Below are 17,625 nucleotides of genomic sequence, written 5' to 3'. Positions count from 1 at the left end.
GTGTTTTGCATCGTATAGCTTGTACTTGGGAATCTGTAAAGAGTTCCTGTTGTTAAACGTGTTTCGGAAACCATTACAATATCCGTGTTTTGTTCATATAGACGCATTTTAAGTTCCCTGACATGTTGCTGAAGTCCATTAGCATTGCACGCGGCTACTTTGTATTTTAAATATCCAGTCATCAGGCTAGCTTGCTAACGACAGTGGTGAGTAAATTGAACATTATGCTTATTTACTCCATATGTTTACCCATAATTCAAAATTTTGTTTATATCTGTTGCTGACAGATTCTTTGCGCGTTAGTTTGGTCTGATTCTTGTTTAGTACTTGTACATATGGTATCTGAGTTTGTTGTATTAGTACATTAGGTAAACTAGATGGTATTGTGCGTCTTGGTCGTTGTCTTATTTCTTATCTGAGTCTAGGTATCCCTTATAATTTTTCAGGATGATAGACGCATAGTAGGCATATTTCACTTTGTTATCACGTGATTTTCCTATACAATTTGTCGTTGTATGCTTCCCTGTTCATTTCGCACATCGACATAATTAGATATTACTGTATGTCAATAATCATTACATCTATAGGGTTATATTTTAAATTATCTTCGTAGTATATCTTCTGCAACTAATATAGTCCACTTTGATGGTGTATTGATGAAACATATATTATTGCTATCTAGACATTCTTAAAATAACTCTTTTAGGAAAAAATTTATCATTCTAAGTTTATTTTGATTTGCTAATTATGAACTTGATAAGATTTGTTTAAATAGCCCATACTATTAAATTTCTTATTTTATTGTAATAATGATTTTAAAGTTATAAAATATAACAGTTTTAAATTATTTATTTTATAAAAGAATTTATATATTAAGATAAATTATAGAGAAAATTATAGAAAATATAAAGAAAGTATGTGAATTAAAATCGTTTACCAGCATTAATTAGGATAAAATAACCTTTAAACAATACTCTACCACATGAAACATTATAATCACCTTAATTTTGCAAATGAATTATGTCAATATCATCTGCGTCATAAATTTTATATATATTTTTAAAATATTTCAGGCAACGATATACAATGTATTCAATGATTTAATTACACTTTTGTACGTTTTAACATAATAATCAACAATGTTTCTTTTTCAGATTTTATAGATAGTACAACTGGAAGGATTAATTAACGACTAAACGATGGCATAAACATTTACTACAATCTATTTCTTCTTTTTCTTTTCGTCACACCGAAAGAAAAATGCAAGAATCGAAGCGTTTTTGGTACGGTGTTATTTATTTTTGGTTATGGAACTGGTCAATATTTGGTGGTATGTTAATTTGAATTCTATTTAAAATATTAATCATTTAATTACTCTACTTTTTAGGTTACTTTTTGTTTTACTGCCCGGCGTTGCCACTAATAATACTTTCACCAAGTTTATACAGAAAATGGGGAGATTTTATTACGACCTTTTGGCAATTCTTTGTCACGGTAAGTCATTTTAGTTATAATATTGGTTCATTTTTAATTTACAAAATTTGGAAATAAATTACAGATAGTTCGCCGCTTATTTAATCCAAGATTCGAACAAATAAGTTGTCAAAAATTGCATGGCAAATTTCAGGTTATGTTGTTTGCTGATGTCCGTTATGACGATAAGGCTTTTTACATCAGACCATTTTAATATAATTTGTTGGTGACATATTCTTTTGTGCAACGGTGAAAACTTATTTCTACAACGAATATAAAAATTAATGGATGCATTGTATTGATATATATTTTTTTACTAAAAATGACATTGCTGTTGTTCACAAACTGTAATATTTTTCTCTCATGAAATCTCTTTTAAAAATTACATGTCTTTGGGTCTACCAGCTAATTTTCCATTATTATAAATAATGGTATTTTGTTTTGTTCCAGACTCTATTAAAAGTTATTTGGGGGTGTAAAGTACGAGTCACTGGCGATCCAATATCTGCAGAAGAAACAGTTATCTTAATATCAAATCATCGGACAAGAGTAGATTGGAATTTCATCTGGCCCGCCATGTGGCAAGCTGTCAAAGGCAAAGGAAAAATCACATATAGTACGAAATTTATTTTAAAGGATCCTATTAGAAATATACCGGGAGCAGGTAATTTGTATTTGACATACACAATTTTTTTATTTCATTCATTTGTTAAAGAAAATATTTATTAGATTATATATTAGATTCTTATAATTTATAAATTATATTTTTTTGAATATCTAGCTTCGTTATTTCATTGAATCATAAATTCTAAAATTTGTATTTCGCTATTTTATTTTTAATTATTACGTGCTTGCATGTATTTTTTCAGCGATTTGTCAGTGAAATTGCGAAATATCTTTTAAACTTTATGGTTTTAACATTTCTCTATATTTAATAATAATTTAACATTTAATATTATTGAATTGTTCAGCATATACGGATTCTAATTATGTGACAATCAAAATTAAATTTTCCATATCCATTATTTTTGTTGTTTGATCTGAAGAAATCCGCGGAAAGATTATTATAATTTGATTTTTTCGTAATCCCAATTGATTTGATGAACAAATTATTTTCTCTTTTGGCAACAAGTTTCTTTAATCTCTAATGCTCGCCATGAAAATGTTTTATGCGTGTATCCGATTACGTGTCACCGCGCACGTCACTGTTCGCTTGAGAACTATTTTCAAGTTATTGAATATTTTTTCAGTATTTTAAGCTTGTTTTTGTTACGAATCACTTATATTAGGGACGGGACGGAGTTAGTCTAGGAAGAGTTAACATCACTTATGGCCTTGGAACAAAAGAGAAACTTTATTTTGATCTCTGAACTATTTACATGAAGAAAAGTATAAAAATATGTTAGTGAAGCAAGAAAAGTTATGGTAGCTGAATACAAAAAAAAAACGAATGCAACAAACAAGTATGTTTTCTAAACTAAGCACCGAGAATGGACAAAGCTCCGCTGCCTCATATGAAGTCTCATTACTATTATCCAGAGCTAAGAAACCGTTTAGGGATGGAATGTTAATTAAAAAAATATTTTTAACAAAAAAATTGATTCGACTTCAAAATATAAATAAGGAACTCATTAAAAATAAAAAAAATCAAATTTCAATTTTTAGCACATAAAAGCATTTTAAAATAAAATATGTACATAATAATTGTTGTTATAACTAAGTAAAAATAATCAAAAACCTTATTTAACCTATCTACTACACGTATTTTATATTATATATACACACATTTTAGCTTAATACCTACTTAAACCTATTTATCTATTTACAATATTATTTTAACTACTACCAACTGACTACTTTAAAGTCGGTGCCGAACCCAAACAGTTATATTAATTTTAGCCAGCTTAGTGGCGCAGTGGTAAAGGCTATGGGACGGTCCTCCTACTCTTGCGATAGCCGCGGGTTCGAATCCATCTGGGGCATGGTCGTAAATGTATGTTTGTGATTGTTTAAAATTTGTAAATGTTGTACGGAAGAGTGTAAAATACGACAAGGAAAATAATCCCAGTCACGCCAGTTACCAGGCTGGGTAAGACCGGATGTCTTCTGGTATGATTTCTAAAGTTGGCTATTCGCCAGTTGGTAGGCGTACTGCTGAGGACCGTGGTCCGGAGCACACTTTAGGCTCAGTCCAGATAATAAATGCTGGATTTAGTGCCATCACATGGAATAACTAAAGGCAGTGATATATTTGAAGCAGTTAACAAAACTGTTATGGAGTGTGGAGGATTTTGTATTGTGATTGACGGGGAAAAAACTATGACAGGGACAGTGACAGGATTGACGGAACTTTTAAAACGAAATGACGTTGATTGCCCGTTATTCGTCTGAATCATTCACCAAGAAGCCTTATGTGGAAAATCTTTGTTTCAAATGAATGTTATGAAAGTTGGTGAAATTGATGGAGATTTATTATTACGTTCAGAAATCAGATCGCTAAGTGCTGGGCAGTGCTTGCAGCGCTTTTTCGCTTTAAGAAAAGAAATACCTTTATTTCTAAAAAATGAAATAGCATCTGACATTTTCGACCTACAAAATAGAATGCAAAATCGTTTTTAGAACAAAAGGATTATTCTTTTTTCCATGTTGTAAAGAGGATTATTTAGGGATGGAGAATTGTGAATTATTTAATTTTTTGGACCATCAAAAATACATGGATGAAATAATCGTGGAATGATAGATGGAGCAGCTACTCGCAGATTTAAAAAAAAATTGAGAATGATGTATCACTCTTCGCTCATCCATTAACAATCGCAGTTGAAGATGTGAAGATTGATTATCAACTAAAACTGTGCGATCTTCAATCAGACCCTTTTTATAACGACAAAACAGAATCAGGAATTAAATTTTTAAGCTCCTTGTTGAACGTTTACTGAAATTGATGAATTTTGACCCAAAAATGGATTCAACAATGGACAGTACCTATCTTTGTGAAAGTGCACATTCAACAATGAAGTTTATAAAATCGAAATACAGGTCTTCATTAACAGACACATCACTTAAGCATGCACTGCGTCTAGCTACTACCAATATTGACGTTTATGTTGACAGAATTGTAAATGATAAATTAATGAGCAAGTAATAAAATAATAAAATAATGATATTATACCTGTATTTTGTTTTTACAAATATTTTGCGGCTAACTATCTAGCATAGCCGCTTTGAATCAACTATCTTCAGATATTCACTTGTAATAGGAAAGATCCAAAAGGAAGAAAAAATGCTATCATACTAATTGCCTATAACATTGACTAAAATACTATATGAAACAATTTCCCGATTTTTTTGCTTGTCATGGATTAAAAAAATGGTTTTCTGTGACATATGAGTGGCATAGAAATGTTACGATTTAGTCCAAATGTGACATCCACATCGACATCGAAGCGGAATATTCATGGCAACAGCCACGTATGGTGCCATCAGTAAGCTGTAGTGTGTTACAATCTGTTAAAACGGAAGGAAGCAAAGTATTTTTGAGAAAAAGTTCAGAGATAGTAAATAACAGGTGCAAAGTCATTTAAAATGTGTTGTGCAAGAGGATAACAACTCTTGGTTCCCTTTTGCAAGTGTTGGGAAGGATATACGGTTATAGCTCACATGGAAAGTTCTGTCGTGCCTGACTTACTCACAAAACATAACACCTTCTCATTCTTATTTATTCAGGTCAATGCAACACGACTTGGCTAGAAGACGGTTTAAAAATATTTAAGCGCGAAAAGGCACCGACTTTGTTGCTTCGACAGGGTATGTTGTTATATGATGCCATGAGGATGGAAAACATTTATAGAAAACGATGGAAAATATTGTGATTAAGATATATATAGTACGAATTATTGTGAATATAAATGCTGTTTTAATGTGAAAAATTGTCAGATTACGTGCAAGTATGTAATACTTCTATAGTAATTCTTTGCCACCCGTTACCGTGGTTATCTGTTGAGATTTGATGTATCACTATAAATATAAAGACTGAAAATCAATGTCTAGATATAAATCATGTCCATACTTAACTATTTTAGAACCATTTTGTTTATAAATCTTGCGTACACCGCATAAATCTTGAATACATATCAAGCTTTTTTTTTAATATGAAGATAATTTTAAATGTGATTGTCTCCCTAGCTTATAATTCACGGAATGAACTAATGTTAAGAAATCTAATGTTAAGTATTTATCCTCATTATTCTGAGTTATTTATCTATCACCTTCAGGGATATTTAAAAATGCAATGTCATTAAATGATTGGAAGTTCATGATATACATCGACAAATGTCTGATTTTTTTCTTACTTATCTTTTTTTCAGTAAGGAACAAGTTATTAACATTGAATTTATTTTTTCGCTATATTTCCCAATCGGTATTTTTTAACATGGTCATTAATAACCTTGTGTATATACGGTTCATATTAATTGTTCTTTTGAACAAACTCTCTAAATAGTATTCGAATTAATGAACTGTTTAGAATTAACATTTTAGGCGAATGTAATGTTGCGTAAACTTTCCAAAGCTATGAGTGAAGAACTTTCTTAGTGTTGCAATTTTATGCAAGGGACATTTATTACATTTTTATTCACATATATTTTTCATGCTTTAAATTATCATATCATAGTAATGTTATTAAAAAGATAATATAATATCATAATAACAATATCATAGTATTTTATTACTCAAATTATGTATTTATTATATTTTGGTAATATATCTTACTTTTTAGGATGGGCGATGCAGCTTGGATTTTATTTATTTATTAATCGTAACTGGGATAGAGATCAGGCGATAATGAAGAGTTATGTTGATTACGTCTCTGATATGAATTACAAACATGTTATGGCTATTTTCCCGGAAGGGACTGATTTTACTGCTAAAACCAAAGAAAGTAGCGACAGATATGCAGATAAAAATGGCCTGCCGGTAAGAAAAGAGTAGTTGTTTGTTTTGAAATATAATATTAATGATAATTATAATAATTATTATTAATTAGCTTTTTTTATATAGAAATACAAGCATGTATTGCATCCACGGACAACAGGCTTTATGTATTTGATTGATGAAATGCGGAAAAAGAAATGCGTTGATGCTATATATGATGTGACTTTGGTATATCCCGATGCGTGTCCACAAAATGAAAAAGAACTATTTTTTACTGGGAGATTCCCGAAAACAGTATTGGCTCATCTAAACAGGTACATTTCCTTTTCTAGTATTCTTAATTTATATTATTTTGTGATCGAAAACGATATGTAATACCGTGTCTGCAGCTAGCGTTTTCGGTTAATTTTAACGTTTCTATGCCATGATAAAATATCCAATAATACTGACTGTTAGCATTTAAAACTATTGTTAGATAGATCGCATTTGGAAATAGCACTTCAAGCGTATCATAAAATATAAGGCTTATAAATTTTTAAAATGTTTGTGTTAATGGTCGCTGAAAGACTTTCATCTTTTTCTATTCCCTTAATCATTGAATGAGTAACCGTATTCCATTGTTTATAAATTGTTACATTTTTATTTATATTTAAAGGAAAAACTATATAATTTAATAAAGAATAATAATCTCAATGTAACCAAAGTCAGTAGCCAATCATAACATAGGATGCTTTTTGAAATCATCTCCACATTGGTAGATAATTCATGATTGATATTTCAAATGCAGAGCCACATTACTTATTAATTAAGCATAAGTTGAAACATTTTTATTGTTTTTTGCTGTTTTTAAACAAGGCACTGAATGTACTACTTGCATTATCTCGAATAAAAACGTTTTTCGGTAAGAGAATCTAATTAATACAAGCAAAGCAAGGTTTGGGTTAATTAAAATTCGCCATCTCAGCGCAGTTCATTGTTTGCTATTATATTAATTAAGAGGCTAAATTAGGTATCTTTACATTGAGGTACCTTAACATATATTAGTTTCTCATGTTTGAGTGCCAAATCTATTATTTATTTTTGTAAATTCAACATATTTACATCGCGATTGGCTCCTTGATTAGGAAAATAATTTCAAGAATTTTATTTTGGACTTGTTAGATTTTTTTTTGTTTACAACGATGCTTATAGCAAGCTTCTAGTAGTAATTTATTATTTATCTGGGTGCTCGCTTATTACCCAGACTGTTTTTTAAATTTTATTATAGCATTCAATGAAATATTTAAATTTATAGGCATGTGGTATTATTTCATTTAAGTTTTAATATCATAACATAGGATAACAAAAATTTGTTCTGAAAACCTTTTAAACCAATTTACTTAAATTTGATATATTTTTGGATGCCGATACCTTATTTGCTTTTAGTTTGTTCATCACCCTCAATTCTCTCACAATTTGACGTCGGTTATATATGGCAAAAATTAAAAAAAACTTAAATAGCATATACAAAACTTAAATATCCTAGTTTTTTGAAATGGTTATACTTTTTACTTTTACAAATTATTAAAATACGAATATCAGGCGCATACACAAAAGAGTGAAAGATTAACTTGATATTTCATCGTTTCTGGCATTGCTTGTCCATCTTTTCTATGTACTGATAAAATCATTCCTTTTGCTGTTAAGTCACATGACTTAAGTTTAAAAAAACCAAGATGGTTGTGTAAGACGTAGGTTTAAGGCACTTGTTGACAGATATGACATGACAATATTAGCTACGGCAAGTTTATGTTGTAGCTTTCACATTGTCCAAAACTTAGTCATTTTTGCCGGGCGTTTTTCTTACAGGTTATTGTATTTGGGAGCATTGCTGATCCATTACCTTGTGGGCAAAGTGGCATATTAACAAATTTTTTCAATTCCGTTTTAATCGCCAATAATCATAAATACAACCATTAAATTTCTACTTTGTATCATTATAAGTAACATATAATTAATTTTCATTTACATGTAGATTCATTATATTAAGATTTTGGTAAATTTCCTTCATTTGGACCAAAGAGCCAATCAATCATAAATATTTCTATCATATAATCAATACTATACATGTTAAATTTGTTAATGAATCACACATGAGACATCACAGGAATTAGTTATAATTATAGAAAAGGTGTTTTTATTGTTGTTCTATGTTATTAGTAGTATGATTTACTTAGATTCTCTTGCTGAGTAATACGATTATACAGACTGATAAGATAAATTATACATCGTATATCATTCAAATATGCTATCGTATAATTTTTTACAAAGTATTTTATTGCTCTTTTCGAAGGAATGTTTGTCGATTGGTTACACATGTGTCGATTGTCCTCTGGCCTGTTTTCATTTTCATCTTATGACGTCATGTATGCTTTGTTACTTATTTTTTTTCCTAAATGGACGTTTTATGCATATTAGAATAGAACTCTTAAACTTTTCTAGTTTAATTAGCCTTATTATAATTAAAATGATGATTATATTATATAAGTTGTTATTTCATTTTCTAATAATCTAAGGCTCTGCTATTAATAGTATTATAAAATATATCGTTATGTAACATTATTCGAGAATACATTTATTATTCGTGATATTGTAATAATAATAATAATTTCGTAATATTGACATTGATAGAACAATCATTAAGGGTTTTATGGTATTTTAAGAATATTGATTAAAAAACACGGCTAGTCACTTCAATCATTTTTTAAATGTTAATAGTGTTTACTAATTGAAATTAAAGTCTTATATGCAATGAATATCTTCGTTATATTAAGATATATTTGGTAAGATCGAACCATCTTAACGTGATTAATATAGATATTTAAATATTTATTTTTACAATAAAATATTTACAGGGAATGGGCCAGATAATATAAACACTTGATATATACACAATATTTATTTGTTTATAAGGTGTTCAGTCACCATTTACTCAATGATGTTGTAGATGGAAATAGAGTCCTTACTCTCTGTTCTAAATATCTCCATAATGGTTAAATTATATTGAGATTTGACAATTGCCCTAGTCAGAGAAGACCATTGATGATATTTTAATGTTTTTAAAACTAAGACTGAACTTTTTAGGCTCTGCGAAATATGACAGCGTTTGACACTAATATGTTAGTCACCGTATGTGTACGGAATTAATAACACCATTTATGGCCCTGGAACAAAATATAAACTTTATTTAGATCCCTGGTATTTTATACAGACTCGATACAAGTTACAGAGCGCTCTATTAATTCTTCTTCCTCTACTCTACACTGGCTCTTGTATCGACACAAATCATATATTTAACATCCTATCTCAATTTAAATACCCCTAAAACTTAACCCAATTAGGATTATAAATAAAGAATATAAAAATACATTTAAACTGCCAGAACAAAACTGTTACATTATACTTATACATACAGATTGGTTTGAAATTGGAACTATTTTATCCCTTTTTTATATGGTGAGAATTTAATTTTAATTAATGATTTAATCGAATAAGTTTGCATAATTATGTGATAAATAAATATAACAAAAATGTTTTTAAATTACACATAATTCTCTCTTTGAACAATCCTAGAGATAGCCGCCAAAACACTGTCCACTTTTATCAATTATTTAGTTTGATCTTGGGTTGCCAAACCAAAATTTTCTAGTTGGTTACCATACCAGTCGTCAGAACTTGCTCCATCAAGTTCACTTCCGCCTTAGATTCGTCCATAGTCTTCTGGTATCACTGAGGTATCATAAGAATTAGTTACCACCCTTTTTGCGGCTTTCTATGCGCCTTTTATTGCTTATTTTAATTTATCTATAGCTTTTGGTACAACGTTAATTATTTCTTGACTGTTATCCATATTGAAATTGACTTCCATTGGCGTACCAAATTGATCTATTGAAATGGGATCCTGTAATTAACGAAACTTTTTATCTGACTTTTAATATTCTATATAGTACCCTTTAAATTATAACTGTAAATTATTTCTCCACTTTTGCTGATGTTAATATTAATTTCAGTCGGCGTAAAAATCTTCTACATTGAATTCTTCAAGCAATTAATACATTATTTGTATATTAATATATTATAAGTAAAGGAAAAATCATATTACAAAAATGGTATCGAATTATTGCAGGGTCGCTATAATAAGCGTATCACCCTTAAAGGGAAATATGTTGATTAAAAAAAAACTATTTTTTCAAAAAAAATGTGTTTTACTTTGGTAGGCCGGGGACTTTTCAATTAACCGGTTAATATGGCCAGTTATATAAATAGCACGATATTTCCGCCTTAATCATTATGGAATCTCCCCATGATTGTTCGTAGGAAGCAGTCAATCTGGATTTCAGGCTTCTTTTAGGCTTTTCCATACAAAACCCGGCATTCTGTAGATAACAATGCAGGCGATTCTTTATAGCATACCACATGATTGGAACATTAAATAACTAGGTTAGTTCCAGTTCCAGAGCTATCGCCACTTAGCGCTGGCTTTTGTTATAAAGGTTTTCGTAATCGTAGATCTTCCATGAATGTCAGGTTTGTGGAGTTTCTACCGTAACGTTTTTATCAAGACATTATTACTTAGGTCTTATTGCTCTACTACTTTTGCCGCAATTTTATATTGTCTGTACCGACAAAGTCTATCTTCAACAATCCTTTTTAGTGTTCGTCACTTTCTGTCAGTTACCTATGGATTCACCCATTATTTCTTCTCGCCAATGATGTTTAACCATAATTTGTGTACGCTTTTATTGCCGTGGGTACTCTCGTGAAACGTTGAACAATTCAGATGTTTTCGTCACAGAAGATCCCACTAACTGAGCATCAACGATTTGTCGCTCTTAAAGTGTGAGAGATCTTAATTTTCAACAATCATTTATATTAATAGCTTGTTTAAGTCACAAAAATCATAATATGTACTAAAATAGAATCTACAAGATATGGCAATATAACTAAACTGAGTGTCTTTTACAACTATTAACAGCATGTGGCCGAAAGTTGTCATAGAAGATGATAACTTTGCGCCTGTTATTCACTATTGCTCGCCTTTTTGGTTCAATTGTCATCATCAGACATCTGCATTAATATTAACACCTTGCTAATCCCATCATGTTGCAATACGACAATATGGCAATGAATATTTCCCATTGGTATCTATATGGATAGACTTTATTGAAGTAACCAATGCCTTTCTACACTAAACTTGCTGAAGTGGTAGTAGTAGATGCAAGTTTCATCTGCAATCCCAATAACTCACAGAAAACTTTTCTTCTTAGATTTGCAAGCAGTAACCTGAAAAGGAAAGCAGAAATGCCGTTTTCAGTCAATTCGTGTGATGGCACTACACTTTTCTTTCCCCCCTCACTTTTTTTGGTTTGCTCTCTTTTTAGACTTTTTCAAATGCATGAAAATGCTTGGAAATATCTAATTTATAATCTGCTAAGCTGTTTGAAAGTAATTTTAGAGTTTGAGCTGGGTTTTTGTTCAATAAATAATTCATTGTTTTTGAATTTTCTTTATGCACTTATTTGTTACTGAGTTCAAAATCATAATATTTGAGTTGTTGATATTAGTATCAGCAAAATTTTAAAGTTTTTCAAAAGTTTTGATTGGTTTCAGAATCAGATTTCTTCAAATCAAACAAGAAAAGTACTTAATAATAAGTAATAATAATAGCAATTAGTAAGTCCAGAATGCTGCCTTGAGATTTATACTGGGAACATATCACACCAATCCGGTTGAGAGCATTGAATGTGAGGCAGAAATTCCATCACTTGGATCACGATGAGATCTTCTCATGAACTATGCAAGCTCACTCAGATTTCATCCAGAGCTGAGTCAGTTCGACTACTTCTTCTGTAACAACCTAGATAACGACACTACAATAAGAAAGCATATAGGTCCGTCATCAGTATTTCGTGGGATTTGTAATCGACCTGCTACAGTCAACAGAACTGTGACAATACCACCCTGGCAGTACTCCAATATATCTATAGACCTATCCATGAACGTACTAAACAAAGAATATATTAGCTTCTCTATAGTAAAACAGTTCTCCCCCAGACACTTGAGCGTTTTATATGGTTCTAAACGGGGAGATTTCCTTGGTGCCGTATACAATTCGGGAGTGTTGGAGGAAAACTTTTGGCTTCCTACAATTATTAGCATTTTTCTGCGGAGCTTTTGGCCATTTATAAGGCCCTATCTGCTCTGGATGAACTGTCGGTGGGCGCATCAATACTTGTGGTATCAGACTCAATGAGTTCTTTAGACAGTCTAATTTCAGTAAAGACCTCCTTTTTCAGTCCACCCTCTAGTTATAGCCATCAGAGAGCTACATACAACACTGAAGAGGAGGGGAGTAAGAATAAATTATCTATGGGTTCCCTCTCATAAGGGAATTCTCGGTTACGAAAGAGCCGACTATCTGGCAATCATAAAGGAAGATTCAGTCAAACTTGAGCGTTCTATTCAGTAAGGAAGACGCTAAAACACATAAAAAATATATACAAAAAATTGGATCAACTAAATTGGGATTTCCTTATGGAAAATAACAGGTTGTGGGAAATCAATTCTAATTTCCAATTGAGCATCCTTGTTCAGCTACGAATAGGGCATAGCAGACTAACGCATGAGCATTTGTTAAAAGGAAGAGATCCCCCACAATGTAACGAATGCCAAACACAATAGAATGTCAGGCACATCCTTCTGGAGTGTGAAAAGTTTGAGGTACTGAGACGGTAGTTCGGAATGCCAAGGTCATTAAAACAACTGATCCAACCCAAGTATTAACATATGCTTTTCAACTTTTTAACGGCCGCTGGATTGATACACCTTTTAGTAATTCTTCTCTACTGTAATTTGTATAATATATTATTTTTGAATGTTATAGTCATTTTTGTACTATAATTAAAAATACATTGTAACTCGACCCTAAATAGCCCAAGAGGCTGATGGGCTTTTAAAATAATAAATAAATAAATAACAAAAGACTGTATGTCGGAAGTGCAGTTTTGAGCGTCTATGTATAGTAAATATCTGAGTATTAATAAATATTAAACAATTATTTTATATAGAGAACTGTTTAAACCAACTTGTTGTATTAAATTTAATAGATTAGCCAGGTTGTTCAACAGTATGTTTACATTGACTTGCCAATTTCATTACTAGATATTGCTGATTAAAAACATTCAAGCACATAATATAAAGGATTATTACTAGCCTAACCCCATGAAAAATAAACTCAACATGGGCTAATTTGAGAAGCCAGTATAGTGTTATAGTGAATTTTAGTTGGAATAATGACGACATTTAATTGATATTTTTTTCATTTAAACTTTTATTACTCAAAGGACTGCCAAAATTAATATTTTGTCTAATTACTTTGAGATAACGCGAGAAACGATTACACCATAGATTTTTTTTAATAATTGCATACCTGCATTTGGGTTATTGTGTGAATATATTGGGTGTATGCGAAACATCCCCTTTTTGCCAAGAGATCTAAGAATTTTCTTACGTATTGACGATGCTCATTTTTTTTCTTGATTATGATTTTTATATGATTTTATAATGCTTGTTTCATATTTTTTACTTCTATACTTTTTACTGTCTTATCAATATACCTTTAGAGTAATTTACACCGATAAACAAAATTAAAAGAACAAAACTTTCATGGAAAATGTATAATTTTTTAAAAATTTATTATGTTGATTTATAGGACCAACTGTGGAAGTAATGGGCGTGATTGAAAATATGGCTATTACGATGTTTGGTCGGAATGAATAGTTATAATGCTTTCAGGTACTTCTTATTTTAGGTATTCCATATCTGATTTGCCGGATAGTAAAGAAGGCTTGAAAGAATTTTTGGAGCAAAAATGGCTGGAAAAAGAGAAAACCATCCAAGAATACAGATCTACCGGACGATTTTTACATGGAGAAGTTCTAGAAAGCGGTACTGCACCACTGTGGTATCTTTTTACATTTGTATTCTGGACCATAGTACCGAGCATTTCAATTGGATTATTAATTATATCAAAAGCTTTTTTTTGGTCGGTGATTGTTCATACCATACTGTTAATTGGTGTGAAATATTTGCCTCCTGGGTGGCAGGGCTTTGATTTTGTCGCTTTTCGTTTTATAAGAACTCTCAAATTATTCTTTACTAAAAACAAACATGTTTAAGTGTAACACTACTGGTTAATATAACTCGGAGTCTACTTATTTTTATATTCATTGTTTCCCTTTTTTTCAATACCAAACTCAAAAACTTACTTATTATTAATTAAAATAACATGAAACATAGTCTATTAGTTAAATACTGAGAAATAATCTCAATGTTTGTTTAGCATAACTACTGATGTTAGAGTAAGTTTTATTATAAATGTAGATATAGGAAACCTGTGGCTGTGGGAATATTTTTGCTGAAACCAAATTATATATAGTCATATTTTAGTGGATATATTGGAATTTTATCAAAAAATTGGAGTAACTTCTTGTACAATTCTAATTTTAACCCATATTATTTCACTATTTTGAAATATAGGTTTGATTTTTTTAAATTTAACAACACAGGAATTCATAGGAACAAAGATTCATAGGAATTAAGAGTTAATATAATTTAAATAAATAGAATTTAAATTAAAGCGGTTTTCATATTCAAAAAAGGAGTTACTTTAATGACATATTTAATGGGCTGTGGTTAATCTTAAGATTTTATTTGTGATTTTGGTTTATTTTAAAACATTTTCAGGGGTCTACGACTGACCTTCTTTACTAAAAAACCAAAGATCAGATACTACTCTATTTAATGGAACGTGTATTGGGTAATATGCGATGGAGATATCTATGTATATAACTATCGAAGTTGCATATTTAGGTTAGTTTATTTTAAACGTAAACATATGTATGTTTAGTATCGATTAGATATATGATTATAAGTATAGAAATATAAAAGTAGTATTATTTATTTCAAAATATTTTTTCAGACTACATTCTCGCTATAAAATAAGATATCATTTAATTGTAAGCAATCTATAGCCATAAATTATTTAAAGAACAGATTAGTTAATGTAATTTTAGTATGGATTTAGAGGGAATATGCGCCAAACAACTTGATTCTTTAATAATTCATATATAAGTTGTAACAATACAGTGAAATATATATTTACTTCATGAAATTTGATAACTTGAAAATATTTTGCTTTATTTGATAACATAAAAGTTGTTAAATAGCTCATAGCTGCTTAATATTAGAATATCCAATAATAATAATTTTTAAGTACATTTTTGTCGTAATTATTTTAAAATATAGTATTCGTATAATATAAATAATATTTAAAAATGATTTATTAAAGAAAGAGGACCGTTGGATTTAAATTATAAATTTAAAGTATAAATAATTAATATAAAGATCTTTTGTTGTTTTCGATTATGTTTCAAATTTCATATGTGAAAAATATTGTGCCAAACTATTTGCTCATTCTAAAAACAACAAATGTTTTTAGATGGTGCTTTGTAACATAGTAGAATATAATACTTAGATAGTTTTAGAATAGTTTTAGGCTATATACAGTTCGGTTGAAGACTATCTAAAGAAAAGTTTGGTTTTGCTCTGATTGGAAAAAGTGAAAAAATTTTTTTAATTTCCAAAAAGGTATCTATAAACAGTTATTTGCCTTTTATTTCACATTTTATTGATCTTGTCGCATTTATTGAAATATTAATTATCATATTTTTGAAATAAGATTTTACAACTGAAAATACACATGATATTTTGATTTGATATATTTCGAATTGTAAAGTTGGCTTGTTATATTTAAGTCAATATATAGATAATATATAATGGAAATTATATAATAAAAGATATAACATGTTAGATTGAGATGATTTGTGGCGCTGTAATTGAAAATAATGTCCAAATATTATAGGACATTAACAGTAAACTAGTAATTCATTATTGTATATAAAATGAAAATTTCTTAATTGTTTTAAAAAATGATTGTACATAATCTTTAACAAAAAGTAATTTCATTATTAGAGTTAGTAGTATATTATTAAGTAAATTTATAAATATTAAGTTTAATGTTAAGTAGATAATAAATAAGCATTGTTTTGTTCACTAAGTTACTTCTCTTGAGTAAAACATATAATCCTTAATTGATTTTTAATTATTTATGATTTTTACCGCCGCAAAGTTTTGTCGCTTTCTTTTTCAGAAATAAATTGTCAGAAAATGAATGTTTCTTAAATCGACACACTCGTACAGATGACTGCTGTAATAACGTATATGCATTTAATCTGTAAGTCAAGGTTTTGTATGGAAGATTTTATTACATCTATTATACCAAATGAATTTGAAGTCAGCAAAGTTGGGGAAACCATTCCATACAGGTTATTCTGCGGATATTTGGATAAAAGCAATGTTCAGACGTGACCACGACTTTTTGGTTGTTCCTTTAGGAGGGAGGTGTAATATCAGGTGATTGATACGGTCCTAGTTGTTCAAGAAAAGCGGTGCGTTAATATAAGATTGAAAGACGTGAGACGTCTAGGCATGAAGTTTCGTTGATATTTGAATAGCGTTAAGGCGGCAGTGTCGTCTTGTATCGCTCTTCAATAAGTGCTTTCTTCTCCTTTCCGCTTCTTTCCGTAAAATAAAAGTTTTTGTTTACTATTAACATACGAACAAATGAATTATGATATTGGCGAAGACTTAAGATATTAAAAAGATAATAGGAAAGTAATAAAATCAGTTGAAGTAATTTATTTATCAAAATAAAAACAATTGTAGCATAGGACGAGTTGTCTTAGTGAAAAATTTTTTCCACTATTTTTTTATGATTGAACTCTATTTTTTGTACTAAAAATACATACTTAAGGGACATGTTAGTGAAACGTTTAGTCATTGATATATTGTGAAATTTTGAAGAACAAATGTCTGATTGCTTTTATATATTGTGATGATATCATTAAAACTACACATTAAACTATTTATAAAATATTATTGATTTTGGCAACTATAAGTTATATTAAACAGCATCAATTAAATGATTACTTAACTTTTACATGACTTTACAAAAAAAGTTGTAGCAAGTCACTGTAGCAGTAGTTTCAAGTAGTAGTTTTGTATCGTCATTTAACAAAACGCCTCTTCTTTCCTTGAATAAAACAATTTTAAAATAAATTAATA

The 17,625-nt window shown here is 29.8% G+C and overlaps 1 protein-coding gene across 5 annotated transcripts in view; it reads left to right on the top strand.

The window, feature by feature from the left end:
• Positions 1 to 15,389, top strand: part of LOC143193902 (lysocardiolipin acyltransferase 1) — a 31,774-nt gene extending 16,385 nt beyond the window's left edge. For 4 of the 5 annotated variants that reach the window (XM_076400342.1, XM_076400339.1, XM_076400338.1 and 1 more), the window contains exons 2-7: positions 1,155 to 1,330; positions 1,388 to 1,494; positions 1,924 to 2,137; positions 6,248 to 6,444; positions 6,529 to 6,716; positions 14,252 to 15,389. In XM_076400342.1, coding sequence (XP_076256457.1) covers positions 1,261 to 1,330; positions 1,388 to 1,494; positions 1,924 to 2,137; positions 6,248 to 6,444; positions 6,529 to 6,716; positions 14,252 to 14,618 — 1,143 coding nt within the window. In that variant the 5' untranslated portion in view covers positions 1,155 to 1,260 and the 3' untranslated portion in view covers positions 14,619 to 15,389. Of the gene's footprint in view, positions 1 to 65; positions 207 to 1,154; positions 1,331 to 1,387; positions 1,495 to 1,923; positions 2,138 to 6,247; positions 6,445 to 6,528; positions 6,717 to 14,251 lie in introns of those variants that run through there. The other variant, XM_076400340.1, reaches the window with a different exon arrangement.
• Positions 15,390 to 17,625: the final 2,236 nt, after the last annotated feature.

The sequence above is a fragment of the Rhynchophorus ferrugineus genome, unplaced genomic scaffold (assembly GCF_030347505.1).
Source record: "Rhynchophorus ferrugineus isolate W39M unplaced genomic scaffold, kcgeb_rfMv2 rfM3, whole genome shotgun sequence".
Lineage (NCBI taxonomy): Eukaryota > Metazoa > Arthropoda > Insecta > Coleoptera > Curculionidae > Rhynchophorus > Rhynchophorus ferrugineus.
The sequence above is the reverse complement of the archived record's forward strand: the minus strand, read 5'-3'. Positions and strand labels throughout refer to the sequence as shown.